The following is a 14,868-nucleotide window of genomic DNA, read 5'->3' as shown; positions in this document are numbered from 1 at the left end:
TATCACATATGATCACATTGGTCCAAGGGGGAACAAGTGAAACATCCATCATGATGCAAGCTTTGCTCCTTTATCTACTCGTACTTTAATCTGATACTGTGATGCAGACACAAAAGAGCAAAGCTTGTATTGAGATATCACAACACCCATTTCCACCTTTTGGCATCAGCCTGGTTATGCATGTGATCTGTCAAAGTCTAAAGGGTGGCCTTGAAGCCTTTTCCAAATTCACAGCTCCCCATTAATTTTTAATGCAATAGATCTAGAAAATGTTTTGATGCATTGGAAAACCTTTCTCTCAAAGAAGTTGACATTGTTATATAGCAACAGACAAAAATTCCATACAGACAGTAAATAAAGAGATATCAAAGCTGGATTTTATGATGAGAGGAGTTGAGCAAACTGGGACATTGGTCTTCAGGTTTCATTACTCTGAATTAATAACAATGACAGCTTTCTGATACTTGCTATGTCTTTAAGAAAAACAGATTATTGTTACAACTATGTTTTAAAATTAGAAAGAAACTGAGAAACTACTCTTAGAATTGAGGGAGTAATAATGGGTGGATTAGAAATCCCTTACCTTCCTGCTGCTCCCTGGGAAGTAGGAATCACAGTTGGCAGAGAAAGAGACAAAGAGAATGAGAGAAATTGAGAGTAAATATGAATAAATCCTTTGTTTATAAAACTGTAGGCATATTGACAGTAGATAATGAAAGTATGTTGAAATAGCATTAGCTCAACAATAGCATTTAGGCTTATATGTGCCCCATTGTGGTTGCCTCTCTGGATGATTTATAATGTAGAAGCATTATTTGCATGTTGCCCCAACAATCTGGGTCCTCATTTCACTGACCTTGGAAAGATGGAAGGCTGAGTCAATCTTGAACCCTATCAGGATTGAACTCCAGATTGTGGGCACAGTTTGCCAGCAATGCTGCACTTTGACCACAGTGCCATCAGGGCTTATCCACAGAAATAGATACGAAACTACTATAATGAGTTCCTCTCAATTATATTATTAATGCAATTTTGTAAAGAGCTGAGTTTTAAGAGTCCTTTCAGAGAAGTCTTCTTGGTTGGTTGGAGGCATGAGAAAGCTCAGATATGTGTCTCTTTGCAACACATTCATCTCTTGTAAGGCCTTGTCTGCAGCAGACCAATAAGCAGTACAATACAGGTAGTACTAAACTTACAAGCATACATTTATATACCATTCAAAGTTACAATGGGATTGAAAAAAATTACTTATGATTGGTCCTCACATTTTACAACCATTGCAGCATCTCCACCATCACATGACCAAATTCAGACATTTGGCAACCAGCACATATTTATAACAGTTGCTGTGTCCCAGGATTTCATGATTGGCCTTTTCAACCTTCCCAGACAATTTTCATCAAACAAAGTCAATGGGGGAATCTGGATTAATTTAATAATCAGATGGTTAACTAAAAAAAAATGATTTGCTTAACAACTATGGCAAAAATTGTAAATTTGGGCAGAACTCACTTAACAATAGCTCTGCTTTTGCCCCCAATTGCAGTCATAAGTCGAGAACTACCTGTAGTCCTGCTTGCTCTATATATTTCTCTTCTATACATAGTGTCTGTCAACGGTCCCCAATATAACATAAGAATCCAACGGAAATAAAGGTGGATGTTTTGGAAGGGAGGTAAATAAAATGGGAACAATTGTTGTTGTTTTCCTACATTTTCCTTGTTCTGGGAGATAAGTAATTTGTTTAATTTACTTATAATTAATTTTCTTAAACAAAATGTAATTTTGTCTAATTCTGTAAAAACTATTGCTGGGTATAGGTGCTGAAAAAATGAATAAATTATAAAGCTGATTTCAGGCCATTTCATTAAATAGGCTTTTCAGCTTTTATATCTGCTTCACATCTTTTTGGACAAGTCAACAATCTATTTGCAATTCATCAACCTGAAATAATAACTAATGCCATATTTCAAAGTTTAAAGCTGCAATTTCAAGTCAGCACACTTTAAAATATGAATCTAATTATTGACTCTGAAGGCAAATATTATGTAAACTAAGCAATTGCCCCAATTCTTCTAAAAATCCCCAAATCCAATAATAATCCCATCAGAGAGTGTCATTAATAACCACAGAAGGAGAATTTATATGGGAATACTTGAAAATGCTCCAAACTTTGTACATATTTAATTATACATTTGGGATTGGATGTTGATCTACTTACTCCTCATATTCAACTTCTTCATCAGACATGGTGGAAGTTATTAGGTTTTATCTAGAAGAAAGAAATAGATAAGCCATAAAAAGAGTGGTGTTTTTTTTTTGTTTCTTTGCAGGTAGGAAAGATTGTGGAATTAAATCTCAGATACTATCTCTGTCTATGAAAAGGCTATTAATAAACCAGTTTCATTGCCATAATTATAGTAATCACAGTCATCTTTATTTTTAGCATTGTTATTATGATCATTTTCAGCACATTGTCTTAGTTCAAAACCGTCTTAATGACAGCAATAATGAAATAGTTAATAATGGCATGCTTAACCGCCCCCCCACCCCCAGGCCAGTGCCTGGTGCTCTGGGCTCATTCTAAATCCATGTGGAATCCTTTGACCTTTTATGGTATGGATTGTAGTCAAGAGCCAGTAAAGAGACAAAGAAGGACTGTGATCAAAGACAGCAGGCTGGGTATATAGGAACAAGGTTAGGGAAGATAATAGTTTCCATCTCAATCTATTTTTAATGTTTCCCATTGCAGAGTCCAGAATGGAACACAAGTCCTTTCCAGTGAAGCAACCTAGCCATCAGATTTATGGGAAGAGCATATCTGTGGGAAACCAGGTTTTGGTTGGATATTAGAATATAATTGGATCCTCGTAGGAGAGAATCTGAGAATGTAACTCCACCTTTCTTTTTACTGAATGGGGTTATTTGCTCACACGAGGCTTCCATTGGCTGAACTGGGTTACCCCTATTTTCATTTTCATATCTTGCCCTTTCTTTACAGCAATGGCTCACAACCATTTTTGGACCTGAGACTGCATTGAGCATTTGAATACAGTCGCAGGTTGGAGGCTAAACTTCAAAATGAGGAAGGGCCTAGAACAAAAATGGCATATTTTATTTAAATTGAATGAGAATTATATTAATATTGTACTTAACAGCCTCCTCTTTGTTGCATTAAGGATTGCATACATTTCAAGCAACTTCTTAGCAAAGTTGTCATTATCGGAGAAAATTTTTATTTCCAGCAATTTATTTGGATAACTGAGGTACTATTTAACTGTTCACTCTTTTTGCTTTCCTCTTTTATCTTCCCAGCAATTGTTTGAGGTAGATTAGACCAGGGGTCTCCGACCTTGGCAACTTTAAGCCGGGCGGACTTCAACTCCCAGTCCTCCAGGCTTAAAGTTGCCAAGGTCGGAGGCCCCTGGATTAGACAGAAAAGTAGGAATTGCTCAAACCTAGCAGCAAGCTATGTGACCGAGTGGAGTTTTAAACCTGACTTCCTCCTACTAACTAGAGTCTGATGGCTATTTAGTGCAAATGTTCAAAGTTACTACTACTTAGAAGAATTGTACATTGCCCTTGTGCAAGCTTAAAGGGCTTGTCAATCTGGTTTAATTTTCTTGGTCATCTTCCAACAACTAACTGATCTTTTTAAGGAGGCAAAATTTCCATTCTAGTTGGTCTTCATGCCAAGGAAATGCAAGCGAAGAGTTTATATAATTCCCTCAACATTGTCAAACTATTTACTAAATCTGCACTACTAATCTTCTCATCGTTCCCATCACCCATCTTCTTCCACTTATGACTGTATGACTAATTTTGTTGCTGATAATCCTTATGATTTATATTGATATTGATTGTTTCCTGATTGCTTATTTGTAGCCTGTGATTATCATTAAGTGTTGTATCATTAAGTGTTAAATTTGTACCCTATGATCATCATTAAGTGTTGTACCTTGATGAAGGTATCTTTTCTTTTATGTACACTGAGAGCATATGCACCAAGACAAATTCCTTGTGTGTCCAATCACACTTGGCCAATAAAAATTCTATTCTATTCATTCTATTCTATATCCTAGGCCTGTGGACACTTGGAAAATCTTTTAGAAAAAGTGATTTGAACATCACCGAAGTGCAACACACCTGCATTTTTAAATGTGTTGTTATAATGACAGAGAGTTGCTTGGCTTTGCAAAGTCTAGAGTATGCAATGATGCCTCCAAATCATTCTTGCAAAGAATATCACTTGTATACAGTATATCAATAGCAGAAACTATGGAGAATTTGTGTTTTCAGGGCTGTGAGCCAAAAGAGGAAGAGGAGAGATTTGATATAACTTGTGAGAAATCCTAAAATGGAGTGGCAAAGCACCAGAAAGAAAACATACATAAAGAAACTTTTCACCAAATAATTATTGCAAACAAATGTAGCTAATATTGGAACAAAGTATGTACTGTAATATAAAATGTATCCCAAGTGTGAATATATTGAAAATCTATCCCAGTCTGGGATGAAATTAACAATTTTAGATATCTATGCTTCTGTAACAAACTTTCAAGTAAAAATATATCTCTATAATATAGCAATATAATATGTAACAACTCTACCCAGAGAATAGACACTGTATTTATTGTACTAGAGTTAGCAGCTTCTAAACAATATTAAAACTTGTAGCAATATAAAAAATTAAAATAGAAAAAAGATTTAGAATACATACATTTTACTAGGAGGACTTAAATTTGTTACGATTGTCCAGGAAAGGTATGAACCATTGACTTATCGGAGTGCTTTGGCAATGTTCGCCCAACACATTGTGTGGTTTACTGGGGTACAGTTTAGTGACTTAATTGTCTGGGTTCCCATCATAAGCTAACCACTCCAGCCTGATTTTCGAAATCTAGCATCAAACCACAAATAGCTGACCCTCATTTAGCTTAATAGCTTAGGCAAATGATGAACAACTTATTAAACTCTGGGTCATAATCTTTGGGCTCAGTAGCAGGTTCATCTACAAGAAATCTCTACTGTGTATAAAAATGGCTGGATATAGTAGGATGCATTTAGCATTTTAGTGTTCTAATAAGGGCTATCTTGTGACCAGAGCAAAAGATCAACACAATAAAAATGTGACACGACTTCAGATGGATACTGGTAGCTGCTGCATCTTTCTTTTTTTTTGACCCTCCCCCTCAGATGCCCCTAATTACAGTCAACAATTATTAGCTAAAAATGAAAATCATAGAAAGCATTTAGCCAATATATAATTTCCTCATCTAAAAAGGACAGAAGTTGTCTGGACAAAATACAATGTGGAGTAAGAAAATAGAAGGAAATATTGGAAGATCTACTAAAGGACATTTAAACCTCAGGGAAAAACATTTATATATTAAGTTGTTCCTTTTCCAGTCAGTGATATATAAATGAAATTAAACTAGTTTCAATTAGTTTTCTTTTGAAAAATGATATAATTTAAAAATTGACTGCTAGTTGGTTACTTTTCTGTAGTGTCCCAGGTCTCCTTAAAGAGGGTCCATTTAGGATTGAACTGGGGTGAGAATATTTATTTATTTATTTATTTATTTATTTTATTTATTTGTCACAACAGTATATATAAGCATAAGCATGAAATAGCTATACAATATATAAGCATATATATAAGCATAAGTATGTAATAACTATGAGAAATTGGATATAATCAAAGGGAACATTAGGACAGAAATGGTAGGCACGTTGGTGCTTTATGCACGCCCCTTATAGACCTCTTAGGAATGGGGTGAGGTCAATAGTAGTCTTTGGTTAAAGCTTTGGGAATTTTGGGAAGAGACAACAGAGTCTGGTAGTGCATTCCAGGCATTAACAACTCTGTTACTGGAGTCATATTTTCTGCAATCAAGATTGGAGCAGTTTACATTAAGCTTAAATCTATTGTGTGCTCCTGTATTGTTGTGATTGAAGCTGAAGTAGTCTTCAACAGGAAGGACATTGTAACAGATGATTCTATGAGTTAAACTCAGGTCAAGTCGAAGGCAGCGGAGTATAGAAATAATAGAAATAATAATAGAATTAATAATAATATATAATATATAAGTAATAATAGATAATAGAAATAATCTTTTCTTCAAGTCCTCCCTCCCAATTTAGTTTGTCTTGGAGGACCTGAGTTTGTTTCATATTAAGCTCCAATTGTGGAAGTCAAGAAAAGGATGAGGGTTGAACCCAAGAGCATTATAACTGAACAGGGATTGAAACCTTACACGAGTTGTCCCAAATAGGATTGACCACAGGAAATATAACAAGTTATCCTTGTCTTTTGTCAGCTTAGTGATGATCTGCATTCACCATGACTCAGACTTCTGTGTCCCTTCATCCTTCAAATTTTGATCTGCCCTACTATTGAGCAAGGTTCACTCAGTGCCTCGAGGAAGGGCCCTACAGATTTTGGACATGTATGAAAGAGCAGTTAGGGCCAACTTTCTTCACATTCCTCACACATATTTGTGGACTTTATTTGACACAGCCAAAGGGGGAAGGGCATTTTATGCTCTCATTAGAAGCAGCTGTTGTAAAAGGTCAGACATACTTTGGAAGTGCTATTGTTTCTCAGTTTCCAGTTTGAATCTGCTTCCTCTGTGCTAGATCTTTAAATAACTTTGACCATGCTGGCATTTGTATCACTTGCCAAGGCAGAACCATTGTCTCTTGCTACTGTTCAGTTGACCCCAAAGATGGGATTCAATAACTTGCCAAGTGAGTTGAACTATGTAATGGAGGCTTTTCTTAAAATAGTAATAGAAGCATAGAGTTGTAAGGGCTTAAAGAGATCCTCGAAAAACCAATGACATGATTTCTCCGATGCAGTGTTAAATACATTTTCTTCCTGAACTTAAGGGGGGTAACTCTAAATTATTATCTACCTGTCTGGCAATGGAACTGAGGCAAATGTCTTGTATGTTGGATTGTCATAATATATAAACATAAGTAATTCTTTTTCCTGCTGACTTCCTTTCAGACAAAGGTAGCAAAAGACTACGAGAATTTTATTCTACTTTGACAGTGTCTGCACAGTTGAGGGAATAAAAAGCATCCAACTCAACTTTTAAACCTAATTCAGGCACACTGCAATGCTGAATTTGGTTACTGAGAATTAAGTCCCACTGAATTCAATGCGCATCTTTTCCCGTAAAAGTACAGGTTTGGATCCTTAACTGGAGTAGAGTTGTATAAGAACTTAACGGGGTTCAAGGAAAGACTAAAGAACAACAATGAATTAATTCAAACACAGCCAATCTTCTACTACAGCTTCACCTCTCTCTTTTTTTAAACCAACAGGTTCTTCAGTATGAAAAAGTATGAAAACCATGATCTAGAGCAGAGATCTCCAACCTTGGCAAATTTAAGACTTATGGACTTCAACTCCCAGAATTCCTCAGCCAGCAAAGCTGCCAAGTTGCCAAGGTTGGAGAACCCTGATCTAGAGGTCTTTCTCCCTTTCACTTAACTACAGAAGAAACATGGCTCATTGATTCCTCCCCCCCCCCCGCTGTTTTCCTATGATGGTGTCTTCATCACTTTCTTAATTCTAGAATGTGCTAAACTTTCAATCCATGAATTCATTTTGCTGCATATTTTCAGCAAAGTATTTCATACATCACATTCAGATTTACTTTCTGCTTTTAAAATCATGAATTGTTGAAACGTTAAAAGGAAGGTTTTCCCAGAAGGCTAAGCCAGTAGTGGGTTTCAAATCCTGTCACTACCGGTTCATTTGTGGGCACGTGCATGCTTGCATGCATGTGTGTGCAATGCTTCTGTGCTAGCTCGGCCCAGTGGTGGGTTGCTATTAGGGCGAACCGGTGGCAACCCAACCCTGGGCCAAGCCATACAATATCTGCCTTAATATACTGCACAAATATACTGCCTGCAAATCAATCAATCACAGCTTAGTGATATATGAGAATCCAGCTATTATCTTGACAATGCCATCATATTAATGCTGAGAAAGGCCGGCTGCTTCCCTTTTTGCAATGGGGAGGATTTTTTGGGGTTGAGTCACAAACATAAAATATAGCAACTTTTAGGTCCTACAATTCTGTGGCTAACCTTGGCAGAAGATTGGTCAGGAATGATATCTGATTGTTTACCTTTTGTCTTGGTCTACAGTCAAACCCTGTCAGTATGCTTGGGTTATGGTTTATTGTGTGATGAGAAATTAAGCAATTGGGCTAATTCAATATCTAAGGGGCTGCCACAAAGAAGAGGAGGTGAACCTATCCTCCAAAGCACCTAAAGGCAGAGCAAGAAGCAATAGATGGAAATTAAGTAATCAAGGAGAGAATCAATCTAGAACTAAGGTTATATATTCTGACAGTTAAAACTAATCAGTGGAATGACTTGCCTTCAGAAATTGTGAGTGCTCCAACACTGGAAGTTTTTAAGAAGAGTTTGGAGAACATTTGCCTGAAATGGTAAAGGGTTTCATGCCTGAATAGGTGGTTCGACTTGAAGACATTCCAGGTCTATTCCAACATTATTCTGTTAATAAAGCCAAAATTCAATCAACCATGGATGGTATGGAGGAAAAAAAACTTCAATCTGAGATGGGTTTCTATACATTCTGAGATGGGAATGACCCTTATTGGCCTTTAGGTAGACAGAAACTTTTGATCAATATGTGCATTTCACATATGAAAATTGAGGGATGTGTTTATTTATTTATTTCTCACATTTCTGTATGACCTATCGCACCAAAGTGGCTCTAGGGAATGCTTCAATTCTTACGAGAAAAAAACAGTGACTCTTAAGTTCCCATGGACAGTGACCTAGTCTCTCAAACTTCATGACTAGGTTCAAACAATAGGGAAATGTAGGCTAGAATAGAGTCATCATTGAAACAATAAAAAACAACAACCCACAATTAACTTTTTATGTCTTGTGTGAACTTGTATACATTCAATCTCCAATTGTTTATATGATTTTTGACTTCATACCCAATATTGTTTTTGTTCTTCTTTTAGGGAAATCTCCCTCCCTCCCTCCCTCTCTCTCTCTTTCTCTTCCTCTTCCTCTTCCTCCCCCTCCTTCCCTCCCTCTCTATCTCTATTTCTATCTCTATCTCCTGTCCAATTCTCTATCTATCTGGGGAGGAAATGTACAGAGAAAGAAGATATATATGAAGCACAATTCTCTGAAATTATGCTACAATTGCTCAAAATGTGTTTATGAATTTCAATAATCCTGGACTTTGAAAAAAAAACCAGCGGTGCTGAAAAGAGCATTTAATTTCTGTGCATGGATATTTCTCTGCACATATTCCGCATGAGTTTAATATTTTATTATTCAGTTTGATTGTCCTCAGGGCAGCAATGAAAGAAGATCAAGAGTCAAAGAAATTCAGTTTGGAACGTAATTCCTAACCAGCTTTGTGGGGGAGATAGGAATCTTAGGATTTTGGCTGGAATTTGAGAAGGAGGTTCAGCTGTGAACTACATTAGACATTTTAACTGACCTGGATGGTCATTGAATGGAAAAGCACCTGCAGCAAATGTAGACACTATAAATTTGACCCCAGGCTCAGTCGGAAGGAATCTGGGGATTTCTGTGATACATTATACAAGAGGTAGAATCTTTGAAGGGTATATCTATATCTGCAGTTAGTAAACTCAAGAACTGCAGATATAGGATTATAGGATTTTTCTGTTTTTTACTGGCTCTTCATTTGTTTCTCGCTATGAACCAAGCACTGGTTTTAACTTCTAAATCCCTGTTTATTTAAAGCCCAGCTCTGCAGCTGGACAACCATGTGCTCCAGGATGTCCAGTCATAATGCTCTGGGAGGTAGCACAATCACTACTCTACTTGTATTATTACTTACATTTAGTAGAAGGGAAGGAAAGAAGGAAGAAAAGGAAAGAGGGGAAACTGAAGCATCACCCTCAAGTTTAATCTGTATTTTGGATAGGGCATTTGGATCTCAAGAAGACACAGGGGAATTTTTGGGGAGAACAAATGATAGTTGGTTGCATCCCCGTGGAAGTTGGCCATTTACCCAGATGATGGAATGGTGAGATACTTTGGGGAGGCTGGGAAAACAGTAAGAGGGAGACGGAGAAAAATGGGCACTGAAGGGAGCTTGGGAGCTTGGAACCTGAAAGAAGCATGTCCTGCACAGACTGCACTGGCTACCTGTGGCCTTCCGGGTGCGCTTCAAGGTTTTGGTAACTATCTTCAAAGCGCTCTACAGCATAGGGCCGGGTTACTTACGGGACTGTCTGCTGCCACCAATTGCCTCCCACCGACCCGTGCGCTCTCACAGGGAGGGACTCCTCAGGGTGCCGTCAGCCAGGCAGTGCCGGCTGGCGACACCCAGGGGAAGGGCCTTTTCTGTGGGGGCTCCCACCCTCTGGAGCAAACTTTCCCCAGGACTTCGCCAACTTCCTGACCTTCAAACCTTTCGCCGCGAGCTTAAGACACATCTATTTATTTGCGCAGGACTGGACTAGAATTTCAAATTTTAAATTTGGTTTTAACGGGGTTTATTATTTTATTGTAATTTTTAATATTCGGCCTTATTTAATAAGTTTTTTAATTGGTGTTTTATTTTGTATTTATATGTATGTTTTTATTAGGCTGTAAACCGCCCTGAGTCCCTTGGGAGATAGGGCGGTATAAAAATGCGATTAAATAAATAAATAAATAAAATGTCAAATTATTGATAGAAACTCAGTCTCAATGAGCTCCATGAAATGAGATTGGGAAATTTCTCAGACTGGTCCCAGATGAGTATGGAAAATCCATTCCTGAAATCTGCATAGCTCTTTCTTTCCCAGCTTTAAAGGTTGCACACCTAAAAAGCTGGAGGGGAACACCTTTATTGGTTGACTTCTGATAAAGGTGTTTTAGGATTGTCCAGATCTCATGCCAGCCATGTTGGGAGTGTGCCCCTAATATAGCAATAGCAATAGCACTTAGACTTATATACCGCTTCACAGTGCTTTACAGCCCTCTCTAAGTGGTTTACAGAGCATATTGCCCCCAACAATCTGGGTCCTCATTTTACCCACCTTGGAAGGATGGAAGGCTGAGTTAACCTTGAGCTGGTGACATTTGAACTGCTGAACTGCAGCTAGCAATCAGCTGAAGTAGCTTGCAGTACTGCACTCTAACCACTGCACCACCTTGGCTCTATGCTTGCCACATTCCAAGCTTGGCATCATAGATTTGAGGGAGCTCCTCTTCTAAATTGGGGGTATCTAATCATGCTGGCTAAGGAATTCTGGGAGTTGAAGTCCCCAAGTCTGAAAATTGCCAAGGTTGGACATTCCTGTTCTAAATCATGGAGAAATTTTATCTGGTGTTTAAGAATTGACAACAACTTGATAGCACATAATCCCTTCTAAAAGGTCATCTCTTCACCTATTGTATTTTTTCAAAGTCTTACTCTAGTCTAGATGTACAGTCTTTCTTTGCCTACTTTATAGAATAACAGAGTCAGAAGGGACCTTGGAAGTCTTCTAGCCCAACCCCCTGCTCAGGCAGGAAACCCTGTGCCATTTCAGACAAATGGTTATCTAATCTCTTCTTAAAAATCTCCAGTGTTTGGAGCACCTGCAACTTCTGGAGGCAAGCATTCCACCAATTAGTTGTTCTGCCAGGAAATTTCTCCTAGTTCTCAGTCTTATTTCTTGCCTTCACATTTGAGTGAGTTAATGATGAAAATACCTTTTCAATGGCACATTCCTTGGAAACATGTAATGGAAAATACCCCTTAGAAATATGCACCACGTGCCAAGCATTTTCTCTTGCTGCCCTGGATTTTTTCACCTCATTTTAATAATTTAATAAGAGGATATTAACATTTTCCTCTTTGATTTTATGGTAGGTTGTAGGTGCTTTCCATGAAGCTCTGCTAATTCAGTTGTTTTCTATGTTTTGTTCTCTATATTGTTAGATTCTACTTTTAAGCCAAGTAACCCATCCATGTTTCACTCTCTTTTTAATTAAATTTGCATTTCCTGTAACTGTTGTTAATCATTTTACATTATAAGTACACATTAGAAAGGCAGAGTAGAGATTTTGATTGGGTAAAAAATAACAGTGAATGTCTGTGCCTGGTTATTTTATTTCATAGATCCTGCACTGTAAACATTCTACACCTTTGGTTTAGTAATAGGAGAAAATCCAAGTTAATGAGTAGAAGAGACATAACTGAACACTAAAATCAAATTCAGTTAGAGGGCTGTTCCTCCTGCAGAGCAGCCAGGTAGCTACTTGTTGGATAAGGAATCAAGCTGGAATGGGCTGTTGCTTAAATCAGTTAGAGAGGAAGGAAGGAAGGAAGGAAGGAAGGAAGGAAGGAAGGAAGGAAGGAAGGGAGGGAGGGGACCAAGGTAGCCTAAGGCAATGTCTTGAGCTTATATAAAGACTCACATTGGTTTTTTTTTCAAGTCCAAAGTTACATTGCCCAAAGCATCCCAGCATCTGTTCCTTCCACGTATTCCTGCACCCCAAGCATGCAGACCAAATGTCACCCCACAAAGGCACCCATGGGCAATGCTAGGTCCCCACATGCTAGTCTCCCTTCTATCCTCACCTGGAAGCAGAAAGGTCAAAGATCTTGCTGGCTCTCTGAGCAAGCACTGGCTTCTGCAGGAGCAGGGGTAGCAGGGCAAGTTGGGAGCCCTTATAATGAGGTAACCAGATACCTCTCTCTCTCTTCCTCCCCACTTGGCCCCACACCCCTTGTGTGGGATTGCTGTGATTTGTTGAGAGGAAAATGACAACGGGTATGGGGTTGATCCTGCATTCCTGGGACAGAATGTGCAGGATCATAAAGGAACAAAAGAAGCTCCTGAAAACTGAGATTGTTCTCCTTGGAAGCAGGCCGGGAGGAGTCTAGTTGCCTTCTCCTGCACCCATTGGAAACCGTTTTCAAATGCTCCGACATCTGAAATTCTACTACTTTTAAACATGGATATATCTATCAAGTTTTTCTATCCACGGCTTAAGCAAGAAACAAGAATGAGTTCTGGGTAGAATAGTTTTACTTAGTTTTAATAGTTCTACTTTTTCTTTTCTTTTCATGTTTTATTGAAGTTTATTACAAAACACAAAGAAAACCAAAGGTAATAAAATAATAGAAGGTGAAGAAAGTGGAAAGTATATAGGGTAAAAGAAATAAAAAAACAATGACTTTCAACTTTTTTCAGTGCAGTTAAATAAAAAATACAGATTACAATAGCTCGCTCAATGACCGTTCAAACGTTACAAAGGTACTGAAAAAAGTGACTTATGACTATTTTTTACACTTATGACAGCTGCATTGGCTACATGATTTAAATTTGGATGCTTGACAATTGACTCACATGTATGACAGTTACAGTGTCCTGAGTAATATGATCCCCTTTTGCAACCTTCTGACAAGCAAACTCAAAGGGGAAACCAGATTCACTTAACAATCATGTTTCTAACTTGACAACTGCAGTGATTCACTTAACAAACATGGCAAGAAAAGTCATAAAATGGGGCAAAACTCACTTACCAACAAATTTTTGGCTCAATTATGGTTGTAAGAAAAGTAATGACCTCAATTTTTTGCTTTGCATATTTAGTAAGGACTTGCATTCCTATCACCGCAAAATAATCTAATCCAGTATAATAATAATCCAATAATAGTAAATAAATAATAATCCAAACCTAAACTCAAAGGTTTTTTTTTTCTGTTGCAAGCCTATTACCACAGTTTCCAAGTGGAAACAAACTGGATAAATTCTTTTCTTGATTAAAACCATTTCACCATCTTTGTCCGCTCCATCCACTTGCCATGAAATAAAGGTAAAAACAAAATAAGATATATATTATTTTAAACAATGCTAGTGTTGCACAGTTATTTCTGACCATCATATTCTAGAATGTCAACTTATCTATCATTCTAATACTTACATTCTAATACATACATAGTATCTCTTTCCATGTCCACCTAACCTGATTCTTTTGCATTCTAACTTCTTTTGCATTCTAACTTTAGCATGCCATCACTCTGCTAAACAAATAATTCCCTCAACACTGTCAGACTATTTACTGAATCTGCACTACTATTAATCGTTTCATCGTTCCCATCACCAATCTCTTTCCACTTATGACTGTATGACTATAACTTGTTGCTGGCAATCCTTATGATTTATATTGATATATTGATCATCAATTGTGTTGTAAATGTTGTACCTTGATGAACATATCTTTTCTTTTATGTACACTGAGAGCATATGCACCAAGACAAATTCCTTGTGTGTCCAATCACACTTGGCCAATAAAAAAAAATAAAAATTCTATTCTATTCTATTCTGCACAGGTTAATATTTTCCTTATCATCTTCTCCTCTGAAGGGGTGTTTTCACTCTTCCACTGCTGCGCATATACAATTCTTGCTGCACTCAAGATTTGTAAAGTATATAGGTATATTATCCCTTTATCATAACCATCTGATATAATGCCTAATAAAAATAATTCTAGCTTAAACTCTATATGTTGTCTGGTCAGTTTTTTCTAACCACATATAAATTTGTATCCAAAATTTCCTTGCATTTATACGGGTCTACTATATGTGGTAATATGTGCCAGGTATTTGCTTACATTTCCAACAGTTTGGGGCTTTTTCCTGGCATATTTGTTCAATTTCCAATCTTGGCTTGGAACCAAGTACTGTAGTACTATCACCCTGCCTATTTAACTTATATGCAGAACACATCATGAGAAAGGCGGGGCTAGAGGAATCAAAAATTGGAATTAAGATTGCCGGAAGAAATATCAACAACCTCAGATATGCAGATGATACCACTCTAATGGCAGAAAGCGAAGAGGAACTAAAGA

At 37.5% G+C, this 14,868-nt stretch overlaps 1 protein-coding gene across 6 annotated transcripts in view; it reads right to left on the bottom strand.

Moving 5' to 3' along the window:
- TNNT1 (troponin T1, slow skeletal type) overlaps positions 1–12,722 on the bottom strand; it is a 52,262-nt gene extending 39,540 nt beyond the window's left edge. For 3 of the 6 annotated variants that reach the window (XM_058181229.1, XM_058181230.1, XM_058181232.1), the window contains exon 1: positions 2,222–2,243. In XM_058181229.1, the coding sequence (XP_058037212.1) occupies positions 2,222–2,243 (22 nt within the window). Of the gene's footprint in view, positions 1–583; positions 598–2,221; positions 2,273–8,398; positions 8,536–12,592 lie in introns of those variants that run through there. The other 3 variants (XM_058181227.1, XM_058181228.1, XM_058181231.1) reach the window with 2 other exon arrangements.
- Positions 12,723–14,868: the final 2,146 nt, after the last annotated feature.

Source organism: Ahaetulla prasina, chromosome 4, assembly GCF_028640845.1.
Source record: "Ahaetulla prasina isolate Xishuangbanna chromosome 4, ASM2864084v1, whole genome shotgun sequence".
NCBI lineage: Eukaryota > Metazoa > Chordata > Lepidosauria > Squamata > Colubridae > Ahaetulla > Ahaetulla prasina.
Note: the sequence above shows the minus strand (reverse complement) of the source record. Positions and strands in the feature narration are given on the sequence as shown.